This window comes from Scyliorhinus torazame, chromosome 8 (assembly GCF_047496885.1).
Source record: "Scyliorhinus torazame isolate Kashiwa2021f chromosome 8, sScyTor2.1, whole genome shotgun sequence".
NCBI lineage: Eukaryota > Metazoa > Chordata > Chondrichthyes > Carcharhiniformes > Scyliorhinidae > Scyliorhinus > Scyliorhinus torazame.
Window position 1 is genome coordinate 213,518,014 of NC_092714.1, and position 20,907 is coordinate 213,538,920.

At 44.2% G+C, this 20,907-nt stretch overlaps 1 protein-coding gene across 4 annotated transcripts in view; it reads left to right on the plus strand.

Annotated features, from left to right (window-relative positions):
* The window catches only part of LOC140428371 (cadherin-like protein 26), a 134,915-nt gene extending 125,786 nt beyond the window's left edge, over nucleotides 1–9,129 (plus strand). For all 4 annotated transcript variants that reach the window (XM_072514761.1, XM_072514762.1, XM_072514760.1 and 1 more), the window contains one exon: nucleotides 4,623–9,129. In XM_072514761.1, coding sequence (XP_072370862.1) covers nucleotides 4,623–4,814 — 192 coding nt within the window. In that variant the 3' untranslated portion in view covers nucleotides 4,815–9,129. The remainder of the gene's footprint in view (nucleotides 1–4,622) is intronic.
* The last annotated feature ends 11,778 nt before the right edge of the window (nucleotides 9,130–20,907 follow it).

Sequence of the window (20,907 nt, forward strand, 5' to 3'; positions counted from 1 at the left end):
GCCAGATCCCCCCTCGCCGCCCCCCCCCCCAAGGACCACACCAGCCGGCCTACCAGCCAGGTCCCGCCGTGTGGGACCATGTCCATTTCACGCCGGCGGGACTGGCCAAAAACAGACCCATCGGCCCATCGGGGCCCGGAGAATTGTCAGGGGGGCCGCTGCCCCTGACCGGCGCGACGTGATCCCCGCCCCCACCCTAAAACCGGTGCCGGAGAACACAGCAGCCGGCGTCGGAGCGGCAGGGCGGCATTCACGCCGCCCCCTGGGGATACCCGTGTCAGAGAATCCCGTCCAATACCTTTCACCATCTGATGGAGGTAAGGAGCAGTCATATAAATATCATGTGACTCCTGGGATTCTGGGAGGTGTTTAGGCATGAGAGAGATTAGTTGCATAGTTGGGAGATCTGTAGTTAGAGATATCGTATAGTTTAATTTAATAACCTCTTACCGTGTAACGTGTTCGAATCTTATTTAAGTAGTGTAAATAAGTCAGCTTTGTTCATTTATTTAGCTTGATGTTCTTTGTTCAACACTACATACTCAAGACATCCTGATAGACACAACAGAGAACATCACACACATTAGTCCCAAATTTGAGAATATATCATCAAATAAGGTGAATCAAGAAAAGATCATCTTGCAGCAGTCACTGAGTATGTCTTTATAGAAATCTCTTGCCACAGCTGTGACAACAGTTTGCAAGTAGACTTCATAAATCTATGCATATATGATCAATATTTTAGAAAGCATGATTAAGATAACACGAGTTACTTTTTCTGAGCTCACCGTATGTTGAACAAATAACAGAAAAGATTCAAAAGAACACCAGTAATGATTCCTAGTTTTAGATTATTGTGTAATGAGCATAAACTAAAGAAATTATGTCCATGCTGTTGCTTTGGGGTTTGTTTCCATCAAAGTTAGTGCAGGAGATTGGGAATTTCATGGAAGTTCTACCTAGAAATCTTTGACATTTGTACGGAATTGATTTAATATCTTTGATGGAAAGTGCACTCCACCAGGAAAAAACTTCATCATCTTCTGATGAGTCTGAAATGTTTTCTGACGACTTTCACTTCAGCAAGTCATCTACGATACGCTTTAACACATTGGAAAATCGATTTTCATTATATATGGCTGATACCTTACATACATTGAGCTGTTGTATACATTAATCTTCACTATAGATTTTGGGCAAAAATTAGGAGTTTGGGGGACCAATTTCTGGGTGCAACCTATTTTGCACAATCCATTTTGGAAGTGCCAGATCAGCATTTAAATGGTCACTTGTTCATACAGAATAAAGAGTTTGTCTTGCGTGCAAGACAGAAACATTGACAATATGTCAATTTTTTCCATAATCAGCACTCAGTTACTTTCCAAGTCCTCCAGACCAGAATTAACCTCAGCCTGTGCCCTTCAAATAACCTCTGCTTACATCTGAGATAATCTCAAACTGCACTCCTGAACTCTCTCGGTCTTGTCCACAAGATCTAAGGAACTAAGTTGATCTGACAAGGTATAGCAAGAGATCACTCATTTAAATACCCCAAAGACCGTGGGCGGGATTCTCTATTTCAGAGATATGGGGCTGGAGTCTCCTATATTGCGGCTAAGTGCCGACGCCGGCGTGGGAACTGTGGCGTTTTACGTTGCCAAAATCGACGGTGAACCCTCACCGATCCTGGGACTGTGAGGGGCTAGCAGCCACACCGGGTAAAACACCTGACACCAATTCCAAAAACGGCCGGGGAATGGCTGGGTCTGTGGCGACGACCTGCAGCGTCATGCGTGGACCCGACCTCCAAATACTGGCCCCTCTTGGCCACCCCACACCAGTCCGACCGCCATGTCGGGTTCCCGACTGCAGAGATCACACGTCAGCCGTGCGGTCGAGAACTCGGCCCATTGGGGGCGGAGCATCAGGAAAAGAAAAGAAAAGAAAATCACCTATTGTCACAAGTAGGCTTCAAATGAAGTCACTGTGAAAAGCCCCTAGTCGCCACATTCCAGCGCCTGTTCGGGGAGGCTGTTACGGGAATTGAAACGTGCTGCTGGCCTGCCTTGGTCTGCTTTCAAAGCCAGCGATTTAGCCCTGTGCATCGCACCAATGGCATTCCAACGGCATGCGGCGCGCAAGGAGGGGGCAGAGAATAGAAAACCGGAGTCAAACCAGCGCCGCCCCGATTTGGGCATCGGAAGGGATTCTCCGCCTGATCGCCGATTATGATATCGGCAACAGAAATGGAAAATCCCGAAGGGACAGGATCGGCGGATTTATACGACAGCAAAATTGGCTCCGGTCCCATCAATCTTTAATGGGCTAGTACTGCAGCCACATGAAACATGAGGGGCTGGATTCTCCAGCCCACCGCGCCAGATTTCTGTTTCAGCACGCCGGCGGGATGCTACGTTTTACCGGCTGGTTCATGGGGTTTCCCATTGTGAGGCAGCCCCACGCCATCGGGAAACCCCGGGCTGCCGGCAAAATGGAACATCCCGATGGCGGAGAATCCAGCCTGAGAGATTCCGATGAAAAACTGTGTCAGATTTACTAGGGTCGGGATTGGCACTTGAGAGGCTGACAAGCTGCAGCTGCATATCAACACTCCACTCCCCACACACACTCATCCCAACCAATAAAGGTGGCACTGGTTACGCTGGAGCACGCCCATCTCGTTGATGGGTTGGCTGGGGCCAGAGGGTACCTAGGGGGATGGCCTATGGGACACCCATACGACCAGTGGCACTGAGTTCACAGTGGGCAGTCAGCAGCATGCGCAGCCGCGTGGCTGCTTTTCAGGCTTACGGCAATGGTGCACCGTACACGTCCACCCCGACCCCACAGCCCACTTCCTGGCTGCTGCCACTACTCCTCCCAGCCTTGGCAGAAGCCCCCCCCCCCCCCAGCTAGCGGCATAACTCTCATGAAACTATGGCGATGTAGGACACTTTCCATATTCCCTCTCTCCCCCTCAGTAACCACAGCGCCTGTTTTCAATTTTTGAAACCACAAGCGAAACTCACTGTCAGTAATTCCTCGTGGTGGAGGTGGGGCATTGCCGAGTCCCCAGAGAATACCGGGTCAGGCTCACTAATGATACGTGATCGGTGTTTACTGAACGGGCGGAGTAGAACGCATTGCTGCTGCTGTCAAGCACCGGAGCATGGCATTCTGGCAGGCATCCAGTGCCGGCCACAATTTTGGCCACACAACCGTTTCTCCACCTAATCACCTTTCCTGATTTCGCTGTCTCACGACGGAGAATCCTGACCACTTTGTATGTCATTCGTCAAGGCTTGGGCACGGCAGCACAGTGGGTAGCACTGCTGCCTCACAGCTCCAGGGACCTAGGTTCGATTTCAACCTCGGGTGACTGTGTGGAGTTTGCACTTTCCCTCATTGTCTGTGTGGGTTTCCTCTGGGTGCTCCGGTTTCCTTCCACAGCCCAAAGATGTGCAGGTTAGGTGGATTGGCCATGCTAAATTGCCCTTCGTGTCCAAAAAGGTTAGGTCGGTTTGCTGGGTTACAGGGATAGGGTGGAAGCGTGGGCTTAAGTCAGATGCTCTTTCCAAGGGTCGCTACTGACTCGATAGGCCAAATGGCCTCCTTCTGCACTGTAAATTCTATGATAAACTCAGTAAATTTAGCTTCCAAGATCTATTGTAAGGTGTTGATCTAAGTGCATTAATGTAGATGAAACTGTTTTTTGCACACATTGAGAGAATTCTCCTCCAGGATTCTGAAACTGGGCAGCATTGCTGCAGGGAATGAGGGGGGATTTGAAGAGTGAGCCTTCTCCCTCACTTTACCTCACCAACCAGGATGTTTATTTGCCTGCCTCTGCCCATCACTGGCTGCAATTTCCCCAGGTAAAACATTCAAATAGCTATGGCAGATGCAGAGGTTCAGATCCCGAGTGGATTTCCCTCGTCTTTCCTCATTCACAACCTATAAATTGTGCCAATAGACCCCCAGGAAATGGGGGTAAAGGCTTGCATTCTCACAATGGAAATTTGGTGGGGGAGTTCACTTTAAAGCCAGGCTAAAGGCCTTGAGTGGGAGCCTGGATTCTAAACTTCGTTATATTTGCCTACCTAAGGTTTCTCATCACCTGTTGGCATTTCCACTGCAGCAGCACCAGTGTTTATAGAATAGAATATAATAGAATGGAATAACTCATAGAATCACTTATAGTGTAGAAGGAGGCTATTCGGCCCATCAAGTCTGCACTGACCCACTGAAAGGGTGCCCTACCTAGGCCCACGCCCCCCACCCTATCCCCGTAACCCAGTAACCGCACAAAGGTGCAATTTAGAATGGCCAATTCACCCAAACGGCACATCTTTGGACTGTGGGAGGAAATCGGAGCACCCGGAGGAAACCCACACGGACACTGGGAGAAAGTGCAAACTCCACACTGTCACCCGAGGTGGAATCGAACCCAGGTCCCTGACGCAGTGAGGCAGCAGTGCCACCCTTGATTACAAATTGGCCCACAAGAACGCTAAAGAGGGGAAACCCCTCACTTTCACTTCATGTCACCAGACCAGTGATTACTGTATACCATCTGTGTTTATCATTATTACTTACAGTTTACTTCAACATACCTTTTTCAGGAACTGGACGCAAATGATGTTCAAGTTAACTATGAGCCGCATGTATATATCTATGACGAAGATGATATGCGTGTGCCATCTCTTGATGCCATCAGCATAGTTGAAGATAGCACTACCTTTGACTACTTGAATGACGTGGGGCCAAAGTTTGCAACTCTAGCAAGAATCTGTCAGAAGCAGAATCCACTGTAAGCTCAAAAGCAACAGAAAGAAACCCTGAACGTGGATGACAGTTATTTACAAATTACCCATGATTACATTATGATTGAAATATTTTTCAAGTGAATACATTGATTTTCCCAAAACGTTATATTTGGCTAATTCATAATCTAATTCCGTTGTAACTAATTTAATACTACAGGCTAAAACGTTTTAAGTGAAAAAATGTGCAGACATCCAATGTTGTGTGTTTTAAACTGATAAAACAAAATCATTCTCCTGATATCTAAATGAGTAGAAACTAAGTTACGTTACATGCTACACTTGAATGGAATAACTAGGGTTTGAATATCTTCCAGTTTTCTTCACTGTCTAACCTACTTTTGATGGAAGATTCAAGGAAACTCTGGAGAAATTTTGCAAACAATGTTTACTTCAGACTTTTAATAATAATAATCTTTATTAATGTCACAAATAGGCTTACAATAACACTGCAATGAAGTTACTGTGAAAACCCCCTAGTCACCGAACTCCAGTGCCTGTTCGGGTACACTGAGGGGAAATTCAGATTGTTCAATTCACCTATCTAGCATGTCTTTTGGGACTTGTGGGAGGAAACCGGAGCACCTGGAGGAAACCCACGCAGACATCGGGAAAACATGCAGACTCCGCAGACAGTGAACCAAGGTGGGAATCTGGGTCCCCAGCGCTGTGAAACAACAGTGTTAACCGCTGTGCTATCATGCCACACACACATTACAAATAAAGCCCACATTTATGAATGTACTGCTGAAGCTTGTAGACAATGACACGAATCACCGTGAAACCTAATCTCAACAATTCTCTTTTTAATATATCAAAATGTTGACACAGTATTGTGCATTTAGATAAGAATATGCAAATTCTGAATATTTCATAATTTTTAAAGCTCCTGACTGAAGAAGGACAATTAAGATATTTTATACACATTTTGGGTTCAGACTGTAATCTTCCTTTTCTCATTTCATTTGAAAACTATCTCCTAACTGGTTGTAAATATTTTGATATAACGGGTGAATGTTAGGAAAGATCTAAAAAAAAAAGCAGAGATTTTGCAATAGAAAGCATGACCTGAAAAATCGTTTTATAAAAAGAAACTTTCAATTATATTAAGTTACAATCTTGTTTTGTTCAGGCTATCTCCAGCATTCAAACCGGGCTAGATTTTTCTTTGCCACTCCACCTAAAGCCAATGGTGTGACAGTGGAAATCAGGGTCAAATTGGTAATGTGGCCAAGCAGTTCCTGCCCTGACTGCAATTTCTTCGCCCCAGACCCTGTTCAGACAACCGCAAACCACCACCTTCCTGCTCTTTGAATGTAATTTACATCAGAGGAGTTGGGCCTTGTAAGCCAACCTATTTTCCTGCACTTTGCCCCCTATCATTGCTATGCCTGGGATTGTGAAGAGACTGGTGCATTTACTCCCTGAAGTGGCAGAAGGCCCTTAAACGTCCATTTGAAGGGAAATTACACACCTATTACGTTCATCCTTTCGATTTTGCTTTGGCCTTTCTGGACATCAACGCAGTTAAAGACCTTAGATATGTAAATTTCTCCTGGGTAGTCAGGCCTCTTTTGCCTCCTTTAAACGGTCCAATAAACTCACCATAGGTTTCTTCTTTTACACGAACAGTGGGCTTCCCCTTAGTGTGGGGATCCCCACCAGAAGGCAAACCTGGATGCTTGATGAGATCCTAGTTATGAAAATAGATTGGGGTCACAGTAGGATCAAAGTGGTGCGTGGAACTCTTGCCACACCAGTACCCCTCCCAGCAACAGAGAAATCCAGCCCAGAATTGTGCTGTTGATTTGGGTTGTTATAAAATTGTAGAATTTGGCCATCTTCTGCATTAGTTCTTGTCCTGAATGATGAGAATGAAGATTGTGCATTGGTTAAGCTGTGATTGCTCCATGTACGTGTAATGATGAAGAGGTCTTGTAATATATTGGGTAGCGTCGATGCCCCTGAGCCAGAAGCTGCGGACTCAGGTCTTGGTGGCCAAGGGAGATGCGTTCCTAATGCGGCCAAGCAGGTTGGATCCCAACCTGCAGATCCTTCCAAACGTGGCCATAGAAGGTGGTAAGAGTGGGCGAGACTCTGGTTAGCCACACTTGATGTGGAGTAATGCCCCTCAAGCCATAATCCTCTGGCCACAGACTAAGAGACCAGTTCCAGGAATAAATAGCTATGGAAACAGACGAAAGTCTGTCTTAATGCACCACTAGGTGTGTGAAGAGAATTGGAGTTGGAATATGTCATGATTCTAATCAAACAGATAGATGTCAATGAAAAAATTACTACATATGTATATTTACCTATTTGAAAAATAATTCTTTTGGATCTTAGTTGCATTTCAAGAACTGTTACTTTGGCTTTGGTTTTAAGTTCCTAAATTTGAACACGTTTCCTGACTTAATATTGTTTACAAATAATCAATGTTATTCACATAAATATGATGAAATATAAAACATACTGCGTGTTCATTAATGTCCTGAATCTGCTGGCTAGTTATTAATGGTGGAGAAAAACTGCGGGAGGTCAGCTTTTTAACCAACTTAACCTTGTGCCTAACAATTTACCTGGTACATATGGACCTGATCATGACAGTATTGGTAGGAGTAATGACCGTACAGTCCTTGTGGACAAAAAGACCCATCTTCAGGTTGAGGAAACCCTTCCATTGTGCTGAGTGGCGAGGCCACTGTACTAAAAGCTACAGCATATGACTACTTCCATTCTAAATAGTGGAAGCAGCTTGGTATAAACAGAGTTAAGTGACCAACAACCAATAATTTAAGTCAAAAAGCTGCAGTCTGTCAGCTGTCCTCGGCAGTAGATTTTAGGCTGCTAGAGTTTAATTCAGCTTAACTTGACAAATTGCAGGGAGTTTTCTATATTACATTCATATTATGCTCATTGTGATAAACTAGATGGAGCACCATTTTGTATTAACATGTGGCCAAAGTGTGATTCATATAGCTATACAATCTCATTATCTCTTTGATACACTGAATTTGTTATTCGGCATTATTGCTATTGTGATGAATGTAGGAATTTTTTAAATACAAATTGTATTATATATACCTGTTGCAGTAATGTTATTAAAAGCCTGGGTTAAGGTACATATATCCGTTGCTGTAATTTGAAAACAAATATTCTGGTTTTACATACAGGCAGGTGGTATGTCTGCAAAAGATGCAATTAAGGATGTCATAAAATTAATCTAATCATTGATTATAACCATTTAAGTCTTTACCTATATAGAGCTAATGGACTTTAGTTTATATAAAGAAAGTTCCCTCGGGTTTGGATAATTAAAGGGATTGTGTTCAGATTTTGTAAGTGTTAACTAACTTTATTTACAAGTGGCTTTTGACCTGTAATGGTTTTTGCTTAATTGGAGATAAAGAAGGTATAAGTTAGTAGTTAAAATGTTTCCTTTTATTGTTCAGAATAGTTTAACAGTTAATTATAAACTATTTTCTGTGATGCTAATGTAGTTGGTCCTGTGTTAAGAATAACATTTGTTTTAATATAAAAGATCCTTATTTGTCAGTGGAATTATTCCTGGGGTGAAGTATCCTTTCCTCACAATTTACAAATTGCAAAGTTGTTGGGGTTTCTCATCCAGTTTCCTAATATAAATTGGGGTCTGGTCCGGTATCCTAACACCATAGATAACAACCAGTCAGCAATGGACAATTTATAAGTGGTGAAACTCAATATGTAATTAAAGAACAAGTGATTTAATTCAATTAATAAGGCTGAGTGGTGTGTTAAGATGTTTTAAATTTAGTGCAAGCACCCTTTCACAAGTGTTGCTATTCTCTGGAAGGGGCAGGGACATTCCAGTATTTCAACCTTGATGACTTGCCTTAGCTATGTGGGACATGAATGGAAGATTGTGCAAAAATAAGACCCTGCCATCTTCTTGTAAATTCCTGGAGGCCTTTTCATAAATATACAAATCCAATTAAATTGATCTAATGTCATAAACAACCAGCCAATTAATTACAACAGACTTAATGTGAGATGAAGTGATGCAAAATTGAAGGGAAGTAGTTGGAGCGTTTTGAAAAGAGAGAGAATTGGCTACTAAATGTAACTGTTTATCAGGATTCATATTGGAATGTTTCCTGGGCAGGATTGAGGAGATTCATTATTGAGGCCATTGAGTAGGAACTTAACGGTTCACAATTCAGTTTGGATGCCAGGCATTGGAACTGTAAAAGTCAATTTTACAGCTTGATAAGTATACATTTGCCTTTTTCCTTTATTTTCAATAAACTTTGGTATTATTTGCCAATTCAGTTGTCATTACCTTTGCCTGATGTTTAAGTCTCTATTGAATCTGAAACAGCTGTAAGGGATTAATTTGGATCTGTGTAATTAGGCTGTGCACAACTAAATTAACTGCCCTAAAACACTGAAATGGCCTTTTAAAACTGACGTCTTCCCACATCAGACGTGAATTTTTATGGCCTCCTCCTGATGTCTCCACCATCTCAGAGGTCATTCTTCACACAAGTTGATTCATTCCATGTGACATCAAGGAATAACTGGCAGTGGATTCATCCGACAAATCCGTGCTGTAATTCTGAAGACTAGTGTTTTGCAACTGCCTGTACCTCTGACCAAGTTGGTTCATGTATATATGTATATCTCCAACACTGGCAATCTCAACTGATTTTTAAGGCACAGTGGAAATTGGAGATTGGAGGTGCTCGTGATGGATACTGCACATAGAGCTAGGGAACACCAGATTCGATGGCGCATAACTGGATTTACTGCAGGGTCATAACTTTACCCAGAAATGGGAGAAAGACCCTGTCTGTTATCACCAAGAAGGCATAGTTGAGGAAAGGAGCAACCAAACTGTTGTGTCCTGGTGTTGGATGCACTGTAGAAAGTGGTTTCATGTCCTATTAAGTCAGAAAAAATGGGTGTAATTGGTGGTCCCACTATAGCTGCTGGGTAAAGCTCTCAAACTTTACAGGTTGTCTTCATAGAATCCCTACAATTCAGAAGGAGGTTTTTGGCCCATCAGGCCTCCACTGACCCTCTGAAAGAGCACCCTACTTAACCTCACTCCCCTGCCCTATCCCTGTAAGACAATAATCCCACAATCCCACCTACCCTTTGGACACTAAGGGACAATTTAGCGTAGCCAAACCACCTAACCTGCACATCTTTGGACTAGGAGGAAACCGGAGCACACGGATAAACCCACACAGACACGGGGAGTATATGCAAACTTGACAGACAGTCCAAGGCTGGAATTTAACCCTGGTCCCTGGCGCTGTGAGGCAACAGTGCTAACCACTGTGTCACCATGCTTCCTGATCTTGCCAAGCATCACTTCATCACCTCCCCATTTAGCCACTGCCACTTACCCCAATCTTTATTCAATGTAATGCATCTGTCATATTTAACATCACGGATTGCACCACATTCATCAAGTGAATACTTACCCTCGTCTCACTTACAGGTCTCCATAAAAGCCCTGACAGAGACAGTTCCACCTGGGTCTGTTCAGGACCAGACTCTGGTTTTAGTCAAAATGAAAATAGAAAATGTGGGAAATGTTCAGCAGCTTAGGCAGCACCTGTGAAGCGAGAAAGAGTTAATGGGTGAATTTAATTGAACCCACCGGATGGTGGGGTGGTCAGGGGAATTGGGTCGGAGTATTGATAATGGATTCCTGGTGTCAGGTAAACTGTTGCCGTTGGGGGTTGGATTTCAATTAGGCTCATTAATGAGCCAATTAACACCAATTATCCCTGAGCCCAGCACAATTCAATGGTTGCTCAGAGATTAATTTGGAGTTTATAGGCCCTCCTCTGCCTCTAAAAGGACACACACAAACATGCTTGGTTTGCCTGCAGCCTCCATAGGAATTGTTGGGAGGATTTCCATCATCAGGAACAGTGCCTGATCAAGAGATGTGGCATTGAATGGAGATGCTGCATTGGGAGGGAGAGTCAACTCCACCCTTGTCTCTGACCTCAATTCTCTCAACTTCTTCCCTGTGACTCTCTTGCTGCCTCACTCGCTTTGGCTTGTGGTCCCTTGTTGATCTTGGGCCTCTGGTGTGCCCATTAATAGCAGCCCACTATGCACCTCGGGGCACTTTGCTGGTTAGGCCAGCGTTTATTGCCCATCCCTAATTACCTTCCAGAAGGTGGTGGTGAGTTGCCTTCATGAACTGCTGCAGTCGTTGAGGTGTAGGTACACCTACTGTGCTGTTAGGGAAAAAAATTCAGAATTTTACCCAGCGGCAGTAAAGGAACGGCGATATATTTCAAATTCAGGGTGGTGACTGACTTGGAGGGGAGCCTCCAGGTGGTGGTGTTCCCAGGTATCTGCTGCTCTTGGCCTTCTAGATGGTAGAGGTCATGGGTTTGGAAGGTGCTGCCTAAGGAACTTTGGCGTGTTACTGCAGTGCAACTTGTAGATGGTACACACTTTGGCATTATACAAATGTACAGCATATCAAGAGTTAATGTTATGTTAAGCCTAGCCACTAGAGGAAGCTAAGGTTACAGTACTATAAATAGCACTGGCTCTTGGGCTTGGGGAGGAGAGTAAATCTGGAGCTGACAACGATAAGATTCATAGTGTATTGCAGAGTTAGTTAGGATATAATTGTTATAATAACAATCTTTATTGACACAAGTAGGCTTACATTAACACTGCAATGAAGTTACTGTGAAAAGCCCCTAGTCACCACATTCTGACGCCTGTTCGGGCACACAGAGGGAGAATTCAGAATGTCCAAATTATCTAACAGCACTTGTTTCGGGACTTGTGGGAGGAAACCAGAACACCCGGAGGAAACCCACGCAGACACGGGGAGAATGTGCATACAGTGCAGACAGTGGCCCAAGCCGGGAATGAAACCTGAGACCCTGGTGCTGTGAAGCCATAGTGCTAACCACTATGCTACCGTGCTGCCCACACTATAGTTAGTAAATAGAGATAGTATTAGTCAGTGTAGTTTAATTCTTACATGTATGTTTGCTATTCAGAATAAGTGTCAAACTCAAATTTAGTAGTGGTAATAAAATTGGTTTAGTTCTTCAAAAGTGCTTTGTGTATCTTTGTGATCACTGTGCCTTCCATCCTGGGAACCCCTCACAAAGATCACCACACATACTATTCATTGGTGGTGATGGAGGGTTTGAACGTTTGTGCAAGGTGGAGCAATCAGGCGGGCTGCTTTGTCTTGGATGGTGTTGAGCTTCTTGAGTTTTGTTGGAGCTACATTCATCCAGGCAAGTGGAGAGTATTCCATTACATTCTTGGTTTGTGCCTTGTATAATGGTGAGCAGGCTGGTGGGGGGTGGGGGAGTGGGGTTTCAGGAGGTGAGTTACTCATCGTAGGATTCCTAGCCTTTGACCTGTCATCGTAACCAAAGTATTAATATAAGTCCAGTTCAGTTTCTGATTCAAGTTAATGCCCAAGATGTTGATTGTGGGGGATTCGGCGATGGTAATGTAACTGAATGTCAATGATGGCAATGAAAAAAACCTCTGAATGACCGGCAGCTCTCAACATGTGGGATTTCCATTCCTTGGGTCCTCATCCCACAGAAGACCCAGCAGTAGTTTGTTTAGTGCCTGATGGCGTCTTTACCTCTCTTGGACCTCTCAAATTAAATTGACAGAGGTTCACCACCAGTTCTCTAACCTGTGAGCTGGGCCCATTAAATTCCATCCGACATTTCATGTCATCAGGGTGGGAATATGTACAAGAGGAAAAGTCTGTTCTTGGGTCAAAGTCTGGAGAGAATTAATGAAAAAGCATTGGTGGTGCACGAGCCTAGGAAGTGGTAAAGGGACAGGTAAAGAAACAAAAGCTGTATGTTGTGGACGTTTGAATGACAGAATGATGGACAGCTGCTGTCCAAAAGCAAAGGAAAGAGATAAAACAAGAGCTAAGCGAAAGAAAGCAAAATTGGGGCAAAGTTATGACCTGAGGTGCTGTTTTACAGAGAACTGAGGCACCAGCTATAATCAGTAAGGTATTATTCTGAAGGCCGATCACAAGAATAACTGGGGCTCCATCTTGTCTATAGTTGGCCTGTATTGCAACTGAGGTAGTGCCTCCTGTGATTTGATCTCTCTTATGCAATTCCTTTCTGTGCATCTTTCCACAAGTTGAGCATTCTACTATCCACACTTTTTCTGTACCCCTCTCTAATGTGCCCCTCTCCTGTGCCCCTCAGCTTGCATCTCTCTTCCCACAGGGCATCCTGTAGTATGTCATCATAATGAATGAATACAACGAGATAGCAACATGGGATGGATCTGAGAGTCACCCTACCCAAACATTTTGACATCATTCTTGTTTTCATGATGACTCAATGCACTCGATTACAATTTGAGATGAATAATTTGATATCAAATTTGATAGCATGCTCAAAATTATTCCCATATGCTCAAAGCTGATTCTGCATGCTCAAATTTAACCCCATGTTCTCAAAGCGATCTCTGCACTCAAAGCTATACCAGTGCACTCAATGTTATCCCCGCGCAGTCAAATCTAACCATTTATGGTCAAAGCTATCACGCATACTCAAATCAAACCCCACGCATTCAGAGCTATCTCTGTGCACTCCAAGTTATCCCCACATGCTCAAATATATCCCCATGTGCTCAAAGCCATTCCCATATGCTCAAAGTTAACCTCAGGCTCAAAGCTAACCCTTCATGCTCAAAGCTATCATCACATACTCAAAGATATTCCCACATGCTGAAAGCTACCCCACATGCTCAAAGCTATCCCTGCATGCTAAAATCTAACCCCACATGCTCAATGCTATCTTCATGCTCTCAAAGCTATACCAGCATGCTCAAAGCTATCCCTGCACTCTCAAAGCTATCCCCATGCACTCAAAACTATCACCGCACACCCAAAGGTTTTGTCGCACACTGAAAGTTATCCTCGCACACACAACCAAAGCTAACCTTGGAAGCTCAAAGCTATCCCCACCCACTCAAAAAACTATCTTCATGTGCTCAGTTATACCCCCACACTCATAGCTAACCCTGAGTGCTCAAAGCTATTCCCATATGCTCAAAGCTATCCTCACACACTCAAAGCTATTTCCACAAACTGTAAGCTTGCCCCACACACTAAAATCGATCCCCGCACACTCAAATCTAACCTTGCATGTTCAAAACTATCCCTGTGTGCTCAAAACTATACCTGCACAGTCATAGCTATCCCCGCACACTCACAGCTATCTTTGCACACTCAAAGAAATACCCGCATGCTCAAAACAAACCTCACACACTCAAAGCTAACCCCACATGCTCAAAGTTATCCCAGCGCATGCTCAAAACCAATGGTTTTCAAACTTTTTTGCCAGGGACCCATTTTTACTAACCAGCCAACCTTTGTGACCTATGCTGGCCGACCTTTGCGACCCACGCTGGCTGACCTTCACAAACCACCATTTTCTCATATCTTTAATGCGCAAAGTGAGCCTGCTTGGTCCTCACAATCTCAGTCCAATTAGGTTTACAGGAGAAAAGAGCTATGCGCATATTGGGTGCATGGTTCAGCCGGTTCCTTTGTGCTGTCTTCATTTTTGTCAGGACGCATAATCCAACTTCACAATGACCTACAGGTCATTGTGAAGGGCAAAAGCAACAAAATGCTTGTTTTACTCCGCTCTGGATACGCCTAGAGATGCTACTCCAGAATGCTGGCAGCCTCATTGACTTATGCCGTGTTTTTAATGTGCTGTCACAGCTGTGGCTCAAAAGTTCAGCTTCTTCATTTAGAGTCAGCTGCAAGTTAATAATTGATTCTAGGGGCTCAGACTCTCAGGGACTTTTCATCCATCTCTTCTCTCAAAATCTTAAACTCCTCTTCGTGAAAGTAGCGACAAAATCTGTTGATCAGGCTTGCCAGTCCATTGACAGTTTTCTTACTAACGCTGTTTCTTCGATGTGTTGTAGCAGTGTGGGGAACATGTAGCAGTTTTGCCAAATTTTCGATGACTTTTGGAAGGGAAGCTTCGAGTCCTTCACAGTGCCGAAAGCAATTTCCTTGCAATTTGAGGTTCAGTTTATTAAGAATTGAAAAGGTGTCTGCAAGGTAAGACATAGTTGGCGTCCAAGTTTAATCAACAAACAAATCATCCAGAGGGGACAATTTCTCGAGGAGGAAAGCATGGATTTGACACCTCAGTTCGTAAACTCTGACTAGCACCAAACCCATTGACAGCCAACAACTTCTGTGTGGAACAATAAATGTGTGTGTTCGGCCTCCATATTAGAATGCAAAGTCTCAAAAAGTCTGGTAGTGAGTGTGCTGCGTTTAATGAAATTCACAACTTTCACAATTCCTTTCAACACCACTTCAAGGGCAGATGGAATTCTTTTCAATGCCTCATGGTGAATAAAACAATGATTCCAAACAATGTCCTGACCAGCTGCCTCCTTAATCCTTATTATAACTCCTCTGTCCGCACACTCTATCCTCATGCACTCAAAACTATTCCCACACACTCAAAGCTATCCCCATGCACTCAAAGCTACACCTGCACACTCTCAGCTATCCCCGTACACCCAAAGCCATCTCCATGCATTCAAAGCAATAACCACGCACTCAAAGCTATACCCATGCACTCAAAACTATCCACACACACAAAGCTATCCCCACGCACTTAAAGTTATACCCATGCATTAAAAGCTATACGCACACACTCCTAGCTATCCCCATATATGCAAAGCTATCATTGCACACTGAAAACTATCCCCACATACTCAGAGCTACACCCATGTACCCCAAAGATATCCCCTTTAGCTCAAAGCTATCTCCACGCATTCAGAGCTATCCCCACTCCATCAAAACTATACCCATGCACTCAAAGCTATAAATTGAGCTCAAAGCTATCCCCATGCACTGAGACCTATCCTAGTGTGCGCAAAGGTATCCCCACATACTCAAAGCTATCCCCATGTTGTTAAAGATATCTCCACACTCTCAAAGTTATCCCTCCATGCACATAGCTATCCCCATGGACTCAAAGCTATCCCCACACACAGTGAACCTCACACTCAAAGCTAACCCCTACATTCAAAGTTATCCCACATGGCAAAGCTATCCCCGTCCGTATGCTCAAAGCTATTGCCACATGCATAAAGCTATCTCCCTGTGCTCAAAGCTATTCCCATGTGCTCAAAGCTATCGCCATATGCACAAAGCTATCCCCATATGTTCAAAACTATCCCACCATTCTCAAAACTATCTCCGCATGCTCAAAGCTATTCACACACTCTTAAAGCTATCCCTGTGTCCCTGTGTACTCAAAGCTATCCCTGCATGTTCAAAGCTATCTCCGTGCACTCAAAACTATCCCTGCAAACTCAAAGCTATCCCCATGAGCTCAAAGCTATCGCTGTGGACTCAAAACTATCCGTGTGAGCTCAAAGCTATGCCCACATGCTCAAACATATCCCCATGCACTTGAAGGTATCCCTGTGCATTTAATAATAATAATATTTATTAGTGCCACAAGTTGGCTTACATTAACATTGCAATGAAGTTACTGTGAAAATCTCCTAGTTGCCATATTCCGGCGCCTGTTCGGGTACACTGCGGGAGAATTCAGAATATCCAATTCACCTAAGAAGCACATCTTTCGGGACTTGTGGGAGTAAACTGAAGCACCCGGAGGAAACCCAAGCAGACACTGGGAGAACATGTGGATTCTGTACAGACAAGGACCCAAGCCGGGAATCAAACCTGGGACCCTGGTGCTGTGAAGCAACAGTGCTAACCATTAATGCTATCCTTGTGCTCAAAGCTGGCCCATATGCTCAAAGCTATCCCCACATGCTCAAAGCTATCCCCACATGCTCAAAGCTATCCCCGCAGGCTCAAAGTTATCCCGTGAGCTGAAAGCTATCCCCTTGTGCTCAAAGCTATCCCCGCGTGCTCAAAGTTATCCTGTGAGCTGAAAGCTATCCCCTTGTGCTCAAAGTTATCCCCGCATGCTCAAAGCTATCCAGCATGCTCAAAGCTATCCAGCAAGCTCAAAGCTATCTCGCGAGCTGAGAGCTATCCCCTTGTGCTCAAAGCTATCCAGCAAGCTCAAAGCTATCTCGCGAGCTGAGAGCTATACCTTTGTGCTCAAAGTTATCCCCGCATGCTCAAAGCTATCCCCACATGCTCAAAGCTATCCAGCAAGCTCAAAGCTATCTCGCGAGCTGAGAGCTTTCCCCTTGTGCTCAAAGCTATCCAGCAAGCTCAAAGCTATCTCGCGAGCTGAGAGCTATCCCCTTGTGCTCACAGATATCCCCTTGTGCTCAAAGCTATCCCCACATGCTCAAAGCTATCCAGCAAGTTCAAAGCTATCTCGCAAGCTGAGAGCTATCCCCTTGTGCTCAAAGCTATCCCCACATGCTCAAAGCTATCCAGCAAGCTCAAAGCTATCCCGTGAGCTGATAGGGGAGGTGAGGGGAAGGAGAGGATGTGAGGGAAGAAGGGTGGGAGGAGGGGAGGTGACGGGAAGAGGGAGGGAAGGGGAGGGTATATGGAGGGAGAAGGAGGATAGGGGGTATGAGAGGAGGGGAAGGGAAGGAATGGGGAGAAGGAGGGGAGATGAAGGGGAAGGGGTGGGGAAGTGAGGGGGAGGGGAGAGGGAGGGGAAGGGAAGGGTTCACTCACCAAGTTTGCATCATCTATCTCTGTAATGTAATACTTCTCTTCCAAGTTTTATAGTGACCTTTGACACCGCCACCTTCCACCATTTCCACCATACTTTCTACTAACGAGACATAATCTACAACCCATCCTACAATATGAAAATACATTAACTGTGTGATGAATGTAAGAAATTGGCATATTTTATATACTTTTGGTACCAATATCATTAAAACTTGGGTTAAGATACATACCGACTGTATGATGGCTAGAGCTGTGATTAAGGTGTTGTAAATGTGGCGTAATCGTTGATTTGCAGGTGAAGTATTCTACTAATAGATCTTGAGAAGTATTTACATATTTACAGATAGCTAGCTAATGGAATATTATTTACAGCCAGAATTCTCCGCCTGTTCACGCCAGTGGGATTCTCCAGTCCCAGTGCAGTGAATAGAGTATTGGTTGAGCGCAAAATTCTCCATTCTCGCTGGTAGCAATAGCGGGGTGAGCATGGATCTGGGAAACCCGGTCTACATTTGAAGGACCCCGGGGAATATATAATTTATGAGGGATACTGTGTTTGGTCCTGGCTAAACTAGTCAAGGGACATCTTGAAAGACAAGACAAAAGAATACCTTGGGCAGGGTTCTCCGATTTGAAGACTATGTCCCATGCCGGCGTGGGAACGGTACCGTTTTATACCAGGAAAACTGGCACAAAACGGCCACCAATTCCCTGATTTGCTGGGGGCTAGCAGGTAGGCAGCGGCGAGCACCCAGCTCTAGCTGCTGATACGGCCTTGGGAATTGCCGGGTCCGTGGCCGCACATGCACATGGTGGCGGCCCGCAGCGGCTGCACCGTGCTTCATGGCAGATGCCGCTCATGGACCCCGCCCACAAAATAGTCCCCCCCCCCCCTCGGTCGGCTCACGTGTTCCAGACCGCCCCACCACAGTGCCCCCAGCCCCGAATATGTCCAAGTTTTATAGTGACCTTTGACACCACCACCCTCCACCATTTCCACCATACTTTCTCCTAAAGAATATGCTGCTTTTCAGGCGGTGGAGCATCGCAAAAGTGGCGGGGTCACTGATTTTGGCGTCATCGGATATTCTCTGCGCCGTCGCCGAACGCGATTTACGCCGTCGGGGATCAGAGAATCCAGCCCCTTATACTTTGGGTACTGATGATGTAGCGAATGGGATGATCCATGTGTGTCTGAAAAGTCACTTGTTTCCACAACTCTAACCTGAATGGACATATTTCAGTTTGGCCCTGAAAGGTTCTCGCTCCAAAGATTCTGTACAGAGAAAAGCAAGTAGAAACCTGTTCATCAACTTCATTTCTGAGTGGTATTTGAAATATATTGGAGTTAATCAAATTTTTTACCAGATCAGAACTACTAAAATGAATCCAATCCGATCAAGCATCCAAATTTGTGTCAATATTATTCAGGGACGATATGGATAGCTTAGGAGTCAACTAATTTAAATCAACAGTGAATCATCCAGAATTGCAGGGAGCATTAGAAAGGTGACACCAAGCTTTAAAGACCATGTTGAGCGTTTATAGTCAGGATTATCCAGAAGATTGGGGTAAAGGAATTCCATTTGTACTACTTCATAGAATCATAGAATTTACAGTGCAGAAGGAGACTATTCGGCCCATCGAGTCTACACTGGCCCCTGAAAGAGCACGCTACCTAAGCCCACACCTCCACCCTATCTCCGTAACCCAGCAACCCCACCCAACATTTGGACACTACAGAGTAATTTAGCGTGACCAACCCACCTAACCCGCACATCTTGAATTTAGTTGATTCATGAGGTGCATCACTAAGCTTCACAGCGACAGGGACCCGGGTTCAATTCCTGGCTTTGGTCACTGTGTGGAGTCTGCACTTTCCTCCTGTGTCTGTGTGGGTTCCCTCCGGGTGCTCTGGTTTCCATCCACAGTCCAAAGATGTGTAGGTTAAGTGGATTGGTCATGCTAAATTGCCCCTGGGTGGGGTTATGAGGATAGGGCGATGGATTGGATCTAGGTAGGATTCTCTTTCAGAGGGTCAATGCAAACTCGATGGACTGAATGGTCTCTTTCTGCTCTGCAGGGATTTTATGATTCTATGATAGGTAAACCATTAAAAGCAAAATTTAGTGGGCCTTAACAAATTACAAGGAAATTGAGAGAGGTGAATTATTGATAACAATGCCCGATATAAGGAAAAGGCACAGTGTGTGTGATGTTAATATGCTCAAAAGGTATTTGGATAGGGAGGGAAAGCAGGATAAGGTATTACTCACTGTGACTCTGGAAGAAGCGATAAATCCAGATGTTTCTGAATTTGGCATTCCTCAAATTAGATTGGACAATGAGGAAGTAATAAGAAATTTGGATAAATTACTGAGTTACCTTCCGGAGGAAAATCAGAGTGACCTGAAAGAGTTATTACAGTCACATAGAGCTATATGTGGGAACAAACTAGGAAGTACAACAGTGGTGATACGTGATATAGATGGAGGAGTTTCTGTTTCAATTAAGCAACATCTATATTGATTGAATCCATTCAAGTTGGAACATGTTCAAAAGGATTAGCAGCATGCCAATGCTATCATTGAAGTGAGTTGCATGATTGGAGCTCACTCATTGTGATAGTACCAAAACTAGATGGAACACAATGATTGTGTGTGGACTATCAGAAAGTCAATGCAGTAATAAACTCAGATTGTATCCTATATCTTGTTTGGAAGACTGTATTGAAAAGGTGGGACAAGCAAATTCCATTACCAAAACTGACTTTCTAAAAGGACTGTAAAAGGCAAGTACCTTTATCAGAAATGGCGAAGGGAATTTTGGCCAAATGGTCTGAACCAGTTTAAAGTTTTGCCGTTTTGAATAAAGAATGCTCCAACAACATTCCAAAGACTAGCCAACAAGATAATTTCTAGACTAAATAATTGTGCAGTGTACATAAATGATCTGGTGGTGTTCAGTCAAACATGGAAGGAAGATTGGAAGGAATTGTTTGATCAACTATCAGAGGCTGGCTCGGTGATAAACTTGACTAAAAGTAATCTAGTAAAAGCCCAAGTCACAATCTCAGGCCATTCTGTTGGACATGGTCAGATGGCCCATGGAACATGAAAACGAAAGCTATTGGGGAGTTTCCAATACCATCAATGAGAAGAAATGGTTTGAGATTTCTGGGCATGACTGGTTTTTGTAGAAAATTTGACGCAAAATTTTAGCAGTGCGATTGCTCCACTGACACAACTTTTGAAAAAGAACAAGACATTTAATTGGACATCAGAATGACAGGGGGCATTTGATAATCTGAAAACTGTGTTGACAACAGCACCAGTTTTGACGATTTTGAATTATGACAAGCAATTTCAGGTGGCCATTGATACGAATGATGTGCGCGTT